Source organism: Mastigoproctus giganteus, chromosome 4 (genome assembly GCF_048544385.1).
Source record: "Mastigoproctus giganteus isolate SK-2022 chromosome 4, ASM4854438v1, whole genome shotgun sequence".
NCBI classification, from domain to species: Eukaryota; Metazoa; Arthropoda; class Arachnida; order Uropygi; family Thelyphonidae; genus Mastigoproctus; species Mastigoproctus giganteus.
Genome location: NC_143578.1, coordinates 28,097,159 through 28,109,828, shown reverse-complemented (window position 1 = coordinate 28,109,828; position 12,670 = coordinate 28,097,159). Strand labels below are relative to the sequence as shown.

Here is a 12,670-nt window from a genome sequence, read left to right as displayed (position 1 = left end):
AATGGATGGGAGGGACTTGTCACCCTTTTTAGGAACTGGCTGGATATGAGCAAATTTCCATGGAGAAGGAAAAACACCTTTGGAATAAGAAAGTGAAAAAAGGCGGCAAAGAATAGGAGTAAGTTCAGGAGCGCAATTTTTGAGAACAAGTGGAGAAATACCATTGGGACCTGGAGCTTTCTTAGTATCAAGATTCGTCAGAATCCTTCTGACATCTTTTTGACGGAAGACCACAGGAGGCATCGAATGGAGCATGTTGGAAATGGTGGGAGGTGTTTTACCAAGATCATTAATAAATGAGTTGGAAGAAAAATGGGATGCTAGCAGGTCAGTTTTATCCTTGGCTGAAGTGACAACAGAACCATCTGGTTTGGAAAGAGGTGGAAACAGAGATGGGCAAAAGTTGAGGCCAATAGCTTTGGCAAGAGACCAGAATGCTCAGCTACCAGTGGGGCAAGAAGCAAGTTTTCTACTCTCAGCCTGTTCAAACTCTAGTTTGGACTGATTAATAATTGCTTTACAATTGTTGCGAGCTTTGGTATAGGCAGAACAAGATTTTAAAGTGGAGTGTGAGATAAAGGATTCCGTTCCTGCAAGAATAATTTCACTGACATGATCTGAGCAAACGTTGATATCAGAAGTTTTGAAACAGTAATCAGACCAAGGAAAAGAAGTAAAGAAATATTGCAGGTCATCCCATTTTGCATTCTTGTAATGCCAAAAAACACGAGGTTGGGAACAGCCATGAGATAAAGGCTCCATTGGAGAAGTGACAATCACAAAGTCGTGATCTGAAGTGCCTAAAGGACTTCTCACTTTGACCGTGTACTTAGAAGGGTTGTTTGTGAGAAAAAGATCAAGCGTATTGGCTGTATGATTAGGATTGTCCCGTATTCTTGTAGGTAAATGAACAATCTGTGCAAAGTCATTAGTAATTGCAAAAGCCTCAGCATCTCGACCAGCTGGGTCGGTGTGACTAGAAAATGGAAGCCAGCTGGAGTTATGAACGTTAAAATGACCAAGGAAAATTACCTCACTGTTAGGAAAGTTGGACTGGAGAAAGTCAAGTTGCAAAGAGAGGAGATTCCAAATTGCCAAGTCTCTGACAGGGAATATCAGAACAGACATATGCACAAGTACCACCTTTGAGGCGAAAGGAATCATACAGCAAATAATTTGGGCATCTGAGATGAGCAGTAGTTGAATCAACTGATAACTGAGATTCTGTCAGAAAAAGTACATGGGGTTTGGCAGACTGCAAGTGGAAATGGACATCGCTGAGATTAGAATTGAGACCACGTATATTTGTGAAATGAATTAGGAAGTGCTTGGGAGATTTAGATCTTTTCACAGATAAGCTTGCTCTATTAGTTTGACAATTCATGGTATATTCAATAGTAAATAAAATGGGTGGGACATGCTGTATGAAGTAATGAAATTTTTGGATATGGCGTACACATGGTAAGAATATGCCCAGAGCCTTGACATAACGTGGCCTCGACATTGCTCCCCACATACACACTACTTGGACTCCCTCCAGTCACTATCTGGCAGAGTAGAGGTAGCAAGATTATACACTAGCTGATCCGGAAGCCTCCTAGAGAGTTACCAATAGGTTCGGTCCAGTGTACTAACTAGTGGCTGGCCTGCGAATACCGTTTTAGAGCTGTACCCTCGAAATGTAAGGAATATTGGATCTCGCCACGATGTTCATCATAACCTCAAAAGTCATCAATCATACTGCATGACGGAAGAGATAGGGAAGGATTGACCGGAACTTAGCTCTAGAAACTAAACATGGGTTCCACCACTTCAAGTCTCCAATAAACAAAGTGGTGGTATTGCACCGGTTGAAGAGAGTCATCTACCACCTAGTACTGCCTGGTAACATAGAGGGGCGGCATTCCTCCATGTGGTGTGGGCGCCAAACCTCGACCCCTGCTTACGTTGGTTCACACCTGGGTGGTCACCCACCATGTACTTGTGCATGAGGTTATACCCAGGATTACTAACAGTCCCACCATCGTGAAGGTGCAAGCAGAGGGTTTGGCTGTCACAGACCATTCAGACTTAGCCAAAATTGGGTCCATTTGACTTGAGTGTCACCTGAATATCAGTTCCATCAGCATTTTAGACTCCAGTACAGCTTGTCTGGCATATCTGAGAGAATGTCTGTGACAACCTCAAGGACCAAGGGTTTATTCCCCCAATTGGCGCTTTTTTAAAATCGGGAACTCATTTTCTGATTTTAAAACAGCGGGATGGGGATTAAACACCATACATAAGCTAAGCACCCCCCTCCTTGATGACACAAAACAATCAGAAACAAAATGCATTCACAATAATCACCCAATCACAGAACTCAACCATACAATCACTCCGTTCTATGACCAGAGACAAGTGGTATCCAAATAATAGATTTTATTTGGGTACCACTTTTATTTTATTATAATAGATTTAATTTTAACCCCTGGCTTAGTGCCTTGAAGGGTTTGTAAAGGTAGGGTACGTGCGTATACCTACGAACCTTACAATAAAGATCATATTTATTTTAGCCAAAGGCCTTTTGCTTTGCATTCCATAATGCATGAGGAATATTGTTGCATCCGAAAGAGCAGGACTAAAATATTTATCTGAAATATTTACAAACTACTAAACAATTATAAATATACAATATTCATTAATATACAAAAAACATTACAATGGAACATCAAATGTTAGACAGTGAAGCACGTGCACTAAGTTGGTAAATGTTATGGAGGCAGTTGTCAATAATTAATTGCGTTTGTAGTGATGTAACTGTATCACCCTCTTCTCCCATTGGCTCGAATAAATATCGCTAGGAGGTAAAACTTTTTTAATGTATAGAGAGAGAGAGAGAGAGAGAGAGAGAGAGAGAGAGATATGCTACCATTAAAAAATTATCTGGACAATTGTTTTCATAATCAATTGGGCCTTCAACCTAAATCCTCATGTTGGTAAGCAAGTGTTTTTTGACTATTTGGAAGTTCTTGACTATTTTGACTATTTGGAACCTTGAGGATGGGATTGAATTTGATTCCAGATTGGATCTTAAGGAACATTTTCAACTAATGAAAGGAAAGATTCTGAGCACCTACTGGAGTTTTAAAATGATATACAAAACATATAAAAAGTTGATATATAAAATCAGTAGGTTTTTTATATATCAACATATAGTTGATATATTAAAAATAGTCATACCATGTATATTTTTTAATTTCATGCCAAACATAGCGGGCGCCTCCGTAGCCAGGTGGGCAGGAGCAGTAGTGCGTAGCATACACTTCTTGATTAGACGGGGTTCGAGCCCATGAGCCACCAAATATGGAGGATGCAGAAAGGTCAGGGAATGACCATCACATATCCCAGGAGAAATATAGCATTAGTTGCTAATGCTCCTAAAAACCAAACAACAACAACAACAGCCAAACATAGCAGAACCAGCCCAATATTTAACTCACTAAGAATACTAAGAGATTGTAATTTATATTTGTATATTGATCTATTTTAGGTATTAATCTTTAGCTATCACTAATGAAGCATAACTAATTTCAAAAGTTATAAAATTTTATTTATGTTTACTTTGTGTTACTTGAAGTGTAAATGTTGAAAATTTGATAAGTTATCTACAGGGTCTACCAAAAGAAATTTATAGACTTCATATTATATTTTCTAAAGTATTAATTAAAAATAATTTCTTTTTACTACAAAAAGATACATCAAAAACAAAATTTACTGTCACTGCTATTGTTGCTCTTGCTTTATGACAGGTGACTTTTTATCTTTTTGAAATCAAAATTCCTTGATTCATTTCCTGCAATGATGGTCTCAGGAAGTTTTATTTCATGCTGTGACATCTTTCACCATTTATTGCTAGAACTTAAAATGGATTCAAAGACAGATTTCTCTTAAAGAGGATTCAATAATTTTGATCTCATGATTAGCTTTATCAATTATACTCTTAGAGATACAAAAAAGCAAACTTTGTTCTTAAGAAAAAAATTAACAATAAGAAAATAATACTGAAACATCCACTTGTTCATCATGAAAATTCTGACTCTGAATTTTTAATATGGGGAAAAAAGAGCCTTGAAGTAATACAGGCTGTGGCCTTGTGGCTAGCATGTGTCCACAAGCAAGTTTTTATAAGTATTAATAAAATATAATATAGTGCAATTTAATATAATGATGCATAATTTAGAAGTACAACAATATGAAAAATTTACAGTTCTTTTGGCTCCTGTATAAGAGACAAAAAAAATTTTTAGAAGAAGAAACTGTTTTACTGTCATGCTATAAGAATGCTATCTATCTAAGAATGCCTAAAGGATAGCATTCTTTCAAAGTGAGTTGAGTGTAATTCTCAAGTATTCTGTGTTGAAGAAGTATTCCATAAGAATAATGTAAAAAAGTATTCAATACTAGCCATGTGGGTTCATGCTGAAGTCAAGAAGTATTACAATAGAGCAGTAGTGAGTGCATGAAATGTAGTCAACCATTGTCTGAACAATTGTTCTTAACGTTTCATCAAGTTCAATTTTTTTTTTTTTTTTTTGTGGAGCCAATTGGATTGGCAAGCAGTGAATTCTAGGCATCCATTACACAACCTTAAAAATAAAAATTTACTGTAAAAAAATAGAATAAATGAATGAGGTAATCAATTTGAGAAAAGGGGGAGGTTTGTGAGAGTAAAGTTACATGCTCTGTCTGTAAGTGGGATAAAAGAACTGAAGTCAATAGTAAGCATAAAGCTAAATCTGTTATGAAATTATAAATAATTAAGCCAATGATTATTAACAATTTCTAATTGACTGAGTCAACTTAATAAGTTGCCTCAGACAGATTCTGCCAGATTTAAGGTACTTTAAATAAAAGAATATAATTAGATCACATGCTCTAATCACGACTTTAAAATATAACCCTCATTTTCCTTGAAAGTTTGCATACATTAAGTTTTTAGTGAAACGGTTTAAATGAAAATTTAAGGAAACACCAGAGGTTTAAATTTTTCAGAAGTGAACATGTTAATCTTTTTCATGTGTGGGGGCTCTGGGGAATACATACATAGATCTTAAATTGCTAAAGATAAGAACAATAAAGTTCAATCCTTCCTACTTCAGTAATATTGTTAAATATAAGATCATTAAATATAAACCAACACTCACCCTCAACTGGATAAGTTGGGGGTGAGTGTTGGTTGAAGAACATTCCTATAGTAAGATATGAAAATTTCTCTTATATTTAACAATACAAAGATCTACATTCCTGAGGGTCATTTCAAGTAAATTTCAAATAATGTAAACTTTTATATATAAATTGTCTTGAAATTTTCCCCCAAATGTTTCCATCTCTTATCTGTTTCCAGTTAATAGAAGACATGGTTTTAATATATGACGGAAATCATATATATGACAACATGAAAACAGTATTTTCATGTTGTCATATTTAATATATGTTGTCGTGTTGTCATATATTATAACAGGTTTTAATATATGACAACATGAAAACAGTATTTTCATGCTACCATTTACTGCTGATTTTGTCCAGTTTTGGCTTACAAAAGGTGATATTCTTTGGAATTCAAATACAGAAGTTAATGAAATTGAATTAAATGATACATAAATATAAGACATTATTACTTTAAAAATGTGTTTCTATGATTTTTTGATATTTTAAAAAAATAGTGGTTTCATTTTTGACAATAATTTTACTCTAATGTTATTCAAGTTAAAATAAGAAGAAAGCATACACACATACAAAGCTTTCATTTTCAGAAAACTATAAAATTTCAAAAGAAAGTCACTACACAGAGCCAACGCCCATCAAAAACTCACTACAAGAAATCCACACAGGTGTTAAGAAGCTTCGGCATGGCAATCTCAGAGGTAAACAAATAATTTCATTATTTTAAATAATAATTTCAAAATTCATAATTTTTATTAAATTTTTATCATTTTATTATTATTCATTTATCATTTTATTATTATTAAGTGTTTTTGCAGTATTATATATTACAATTAGAAGTATATTTTAATTTTACATATCTATTAGCTTTTTTTTTTTATTTTACAAGCAGATTTTAAAAGAAAAACATAAGAAACTGGTAATTTTGTTGTTATAAAAGTTATAAATTATAATAAAACTTACCATTCTGTAAGATTGACACAGGAAAGGACTCTGATGGATAACTTGTTAACCAAAGTCGAAAGTTATCATTGGTGTTTTCTGGAATAATTACCTTTAAAACAAAAATTTATAATATTATACACGAAGTATCAGTCTTTATTTGGAAATTTATAATATTATACATGAAGTATTAGTATATATTTGAAAATAAGGTGTATATTTTCAAATATATACTAATATACCAAAAAGTGCTTGCGCACATACATTTGTGCACAAGCACTTTTTGGTATATATATATATATATATATATATATATATATATATATATATATATGCACATATATCAGAATTCACTATCTACTAAGATAAAAATCAGATCACTTGCTTTGGTACAGTTAGTATAAAGTAAGGATCTTCCATAACTTATTCATAAAGTTCTGAGCAGGAATAATAAGCCAAATATCTGATCTGGTTATATGTGACAGTATAAAACTGCAGGTTGTTACAGGTGCGAATTAGTGCTATCGTACGCTCAGTGAATTTGATACCTGCTTGTGCAATTTATGTGTTGTGGGTGTTGTATATACTTGCATATTAATGTTTAGAAACAGATCTGTATACTGCATAGTATCAGTATTTGAAAACTCAGTTTTTTGTTTTGTTTTGTTTTTCAGGAGCATTAGCAACTAAGGCCATATTGCTCCGGGATATGCGGTGGTCATTCCCTGACCTTTCCGCATCCTCCGTATTTGGTGGTGACGGGCTTGAACCCCGGTCTAATCAAGAAGCGTGTGCTACGCACAGCTGCTCCTTCCCACCTGGCTACTGAGGCGCCTTTGAAAACGCAGCCTTGGGTTTAAATGTAGATAGGTAGGCAAAGTGTTTACCACACTAAATACCAGATAAGCTCTGTACTTTTCAGAGTGCTTGGCTAAATTGAAAGGCAGCAGTACAGCAGATGTTGGAGTTAGAATATACACCTATTCGGTGCTTGGATTAATCATAAAACAAGTTAAGTAATGTGTGCATTGTATTATATTTAAGGCATATCTGAATATCAAATAACACACCTCAGGGAATAAAAACTACTTCTTAAGAAACTTTCCCATACACTCATGTAGAACTATACTAAAGAATTTCTATTTCACTAAAATTATTCTTTATATCCATTTCTTCTGTTACTTCATCTGTCATAATTCTGCTATTCTACGGGTTGACGTATGAAACCTCACCACCATGCCCTGTCCGTGTACCTCTCTCCGTCGTTGATTTCACTTCAGTTTCCTCCTCTCTCTTAATGACATAAAGAAAAAGACCTGGGAGTAATTGTGCAGTCAGATATGAAGTTTTCTGAGCAATGCAGACAGGGTGCCAGGGCAGGTCATGGAGTTTTGTCAATGACATATAGGAATTTTGCTAGCAGGGAAAAAGAGGTGATTGTCCCTCTATATAAGGCAATGGTCAGGTCACGCCTTGAGTACTGCGTACAGGTCTGGAGGTCTCATTTTAGGAAGGATGTAGATTTGCTTCAGCATGTACAGAGAAGGGCAACAAGTTTGGTGAAGGGAATGAAGGGATCCTCTTACAAAGAGAGGCTTAAGTTCTGCAAATTGCAGTGGCTGGAGACTAGGCACCTGCACGGTGATCTGATTGAGGTGTATAAGGCCTTGAATGGATTGAGCACGCTGAATTCTGATGGGATCCTTCCACTTGTTCAGATTACGAACCTAAGGGGGCATAAATTCAAATTAAGAAAAGACAGATGTAGAACAGATGTGCGGAAATTTGCCTTTAGCCAGCGGGTGGTTAATTGCTGGAACAAACTTCCATCTGTCATTGTGGAAGTTGATAGGTTAAATAAATTTAACGAGGAACTGGACAGGCATTTGGAGGGAATGGTGTGATTTTTTTTTTTTTTTTTGGCTGATGCTGCATAAGCTCATACACTTGCTTTCTTGCATCACATGCTACTACTACTACTACTACTACAACATCGGTCTTTATCATGTCTTGCCATCTCATTCTTGGTCTTCCCCTTAGTCTTTTGTTTCTTAATTGTAAATCAAACATTCTTCTTGGCAAACACCTCTCATTCATCCTCTTTACATGTCCAAACCATTTCAAACGGGACCTTTCAATCCTGTCCTGGAGTTTTTCAACCTGAATTCTCTCCCTAATCACATCATTCCTGATTTTGTCACATCTTGTCTTTCCGGCTATGCTCCTCACAAATCTCATTTCTGCCCCCTGAATTCTGCTTTCATCATTTTTCCTCATAGTCCAAGTTTCAGATGCATATGTCAGAATTGGTACGTAATAGACCTAATATATAGCCTTCTTATACTTCAGTGGTATATTCCTGTTCCAGAGCAGATCTCTTGTCTGCCTATAGAAATTCCTGCTTGCTTGTATTCTTCTACTTATTTCTTCATCTATCACTCCACTCCTTGTAATGGTGCTTCCTAGATACTTAAAGTTGTTAACCATTTTTAGCTGTTTACCTTCCATTGTAATGTATCCATCAAGCTCACCACTCCTCTTTAGAACCATTACTTCAGTCTCCTCCTGACTGAAAACCAGTCCAAATTCATTGGCCATACTGGCCCATATATCAACTTGCCATTGCACTTGTTCCCTGCTCTCTCCCCATATGTAGAGGTCATCTGCGAAGAGCATGGCTTTCATCTGGTCCTGTCCAAGTTGTTCCACCTTTCTACACTGCACATCATTCATGACAGCTATGAATAGTAGTGGTGACAGGATACCTCCTTGCCTCAAAACTGATGTTATTTTGAAGCTTTCTGTCAACCCCATTACTGTTCTTACTTTGCTCACTGTATTGGTGCACATATTCTCAATTCTCTCCACAAGATGTTCCTCTATCCCCAAGTTTCTCAAAACCTCCCACACTTTCTTTCTCTTTACGGCATCAAATGCATTCTTTATATCCAAAAATGCCATCCATAATTCTTTATTGTGTTCATAACACTTTTCCATCAGTTGCCTGATGCAGAAAATTAGATCTACTGTCGATCTGCCAAGCCTAAAGCCATACTGTTCCTCAGCCATTCTATTTTCAATCGTTCCTCTTATCTTCCACTCTAATACTCTCTCATACAGCTTACTCACATATGATGTCAGTGTGATGCCTCTATAATTTTTCCTGTTCCCCTTCTTGAACAACGGGATGATCAAACCTTCTTTCCAGTACTTCAGCACCTTTCCAGTCTCTCATCCCAGATCTTACGGAACAGTCTGTATGTTCATGCTATCCCTAACTCACCTGTAGCCTTAAGCATCTCTCCATTTATCTCATCCATACCAACCTGTCTTGATGTATTTCCATGCCTGCACTACATCATTCCAAGTCAAGTATATCTGCTCTCTCTTCTCTTCCATCTCCTCTTCTATAATCTCTCTTCTCTTCTCTTCCATATCTTCTCTTCCATCCCCTCTTCTATGATCAACCTACCATTGTCCCTTTTGCTGGCTGTCCTGTACATTCAACAGATTTTCAAAATACTTCTTCCATGTTTCTCTTATCTCTTCATCCTTGGTTATTAGGTTCTCATTCTCATCTATCAAGTATTTGCTCTGTTCACCATCTTTTCTTCTATTCCTCACCATACCATACAACATCTTTTTATTACCGTTGATATCTTGTCGTAGAGTTTCACTCCATTATTCCAAATACAGTCTCCTCTCCTCTTAGCCTCTCTCTTTGCAGTTTCATATCTCTCTTTATTCTCATAATTTCTGTTCTGTGATCACTACCCAAGGAGACACTAGGAATGACATGACATCCACAAGTTTTCTGTGTTGCTCTATATCCATGCATATATAGTGAGTCTGTAACTACCTCAGATAAATTTATAGTGTTTCTTTAACAGAAGAATTTAATGGAAGTACATTCTGTACTTTTGTTAAAATTCTGTTACTATCCTGACAACCTTACTATACCCTTAAAGACCACAGTGTTTTCTAATCTCATACGTGAACTTTGAATATTTAAATTTTAAAAGCACATTTGGCATCCGATCTAAATCCATTCCCTATAGCAGTCTAATCACTTGCTATTTTGCTAGTTTTTCATCTCTCTCTCTCTCTCTCTCTCTCTCTCTCTCATTAATGCTACTTGTCATGGCTCTTATCACTATATTAGCCAGCATTAACAGCAGTTCTCTGTTTTACATTTCAGAGTACATCTGAACCTTAAGTGAAACTAAACTAATTTATTAGGATGTACAACACCAGGAAAGTAAAACTTTGAAACTATTTATTTACTTATTTATTTAAATGCATCCAGAAAATAAACAAAAAATAAAGCAATAATAAAAAATTACAGAAGCAACCAATGTACATTAATAAAAATAATCACAAGTAATTATAACAAATTAACCCCTTCATGGATTATCCCGAGATATCTCGTTTTTAGGTTTAAAAGTTATTTGGAACATACACGAAATATCTCGGGATAAAAGCAAACAATAATACCTCCAAATTTAGGAATGAAACCTATTTTCTCGGGCATTTATCTGGCAATTTTGCATTAGCCAGATGAATCCTGAGATTTCTCGGGATTTTATTAAGCCTGGCAGCAGACAACTGACTTTCATTTTACTTTTATTGTACAGAAATTTAAGAACAGTAGCTCGCGTTCCTACGTGCCACCAGTAATCAAAAGAAAGTGATTCTTGCATTGCTTCTATTGGAATGAGCAGCAGCCTGGAAAACAGAATGCAGGATATTTCAGAGACTGCTGGGAGACATTGCGGTACAAGTAAACACATGGGTTGTGTCAGGGTAGCTAAGAATAGGAAGAGGTGCAGATATATTTGCGTGTACACCAATACTAGGAGTTTGGTAAATAAATTTGATGAATTTGAGGTATTACTCAGAACATCAAAGGCAGATATTGTTGGGATATCAGAGATGTGGTGTCACACAGATATAAGGAATGCAGAACTGGAATTTGGGGAGTACAATGTGTACAGAAAGGATAGACAGGATAGGAAGGGAGGAGAGGGTTATGCTATTAGTTAAGAAACACATAAAATCCAAGGAAGTGAAGCCAGTCGATATCACTGGACAGTGCAGTGTTGAGTCAGTTTGGTGTGACATAAGCATTGGGAGATCAAAATTGAGAGTAGAAGTGTACTATAGGCCTAATGACTCTGATGAGTATAATAAGAAATTGTACAGGGAAATAGAGTGGGCCAGTAAATCTGAGAGTCTTCTAATGGGGGAATTTAATTTCCCAGATATTGACTGGAATTTGTGGGTTGGTCACTCACACACTAGCAAGGCTTTTGTGAATTTATTGGATGATTGTTTTCTACATCAGCATGTTCAGGAGGCAACTAGAGGGAGTAATACTCTTGATTTGATTATCAGTAGTGATTCTTCATGCATTAAGAATCTGGAGATAAAGGAACCACTAGGTGGCAGTGATCATAATGTGCTTTAGTGGGATTTACTCAAAGAGGAAACTACCATCAGGGGTAAAGGGAAGGTGTTTGCTTTCATATTGTCTGAGGTATTTAAATTCTATACAGTGGGACCAAATGATGACAATACCAACAGCAAATTCAAAATGGGAAGCATTCAAAGAACTTATCTTGGAAGCTACTAGGCTTTACATACCAACTAAAAAATATTGTTCAAGGTTTAGCCTAAATGGACGTCAGATGAACTAATGAGACATATGGCAGAGAATAAAAATGCATGAGATACATATAAATTAATGGGTGACATGGAAGCCTATGATAGATATAAGCTGATCTGTAACCAACTTACAAAAGAGGTTAGGCAGGCGAAGGCAGATTATGAGAAATCTGTGGCAAAGGATGCAAAGAAAAACAGAAAAGAGTTCTTTACTTATGTAAACTCTAGAAGGAAGGGGATGAATCAGATTGGTCCACTCAATATCGATGTGTCAACTGTTGATGATCCTGCTCAGGTAGCTAACAAACTAATTGAATATTTTGCATCGACATTCACACATGAGGAGTTATTCAGCGAGGGGAATGCCAGAGGTGTATTCAACTCTGGCAGTAAGCTAGATAATCTTGTAATAACTGAGAGTAAAGTGGATAAGAAATTGTTGAAGATAAACACAAGAAAGGCACCTGGGATGGATGGGATCTATCTAGTTATATTAAAAGAGGCAGCAAAGGAAGTAAGCAAACCCTTAGCCATAATCATGAGAGCTTTCTTGGACTCAGCGGAGGTACCCACAGACTGGAGATGTGCAAATGTGACCGCAATTCACAGACGATCAAAGGCTGACACAAGTAATTATAGACCTGCGAGTTTAACTTCTGTTCCAGGAAAATTAATGGAGGCCCTGGTTAAAGAAGCACTGCAGGATCATCTAGACAAGACTTCAGTTATAGCTCGGACACAGCATGGTACTGTTAAAGGAAGGTCTTGCCTGACCAATTTGATTGGATACTATGATGCAGTCACAAAAGAACTGGAAGGAAGGAATAACTTTAATATTATATATTTGGATCTTAGAAAG

The 12,670-nt window shown here is 36.2% G+C and overlaps 1 protein-coding gene across 1 annotated transcript in view; it reads right to left on the bottom strand.

The window, feature by feature from the left end:
- Positions 1 to 12,670, bottom strand: part of LOC150086500 (dynein axonemal heavy chain 3-like) — a 544,757-nt gene that overhangs the window by 63,765 nt on the left and 468,322 nt on the right. Inside the window, exon 71 of the mRNA XM_090372184.1 lies at positions 6,169 to 6,259. Coding sequence (XP_090228310.1) covers positions 6,169 to 6,259 — 91 coding nt within the window. The remainder of the gene's footprint in view (positions 1 to 6,168; positions 6,260 to 12,670) is intronic.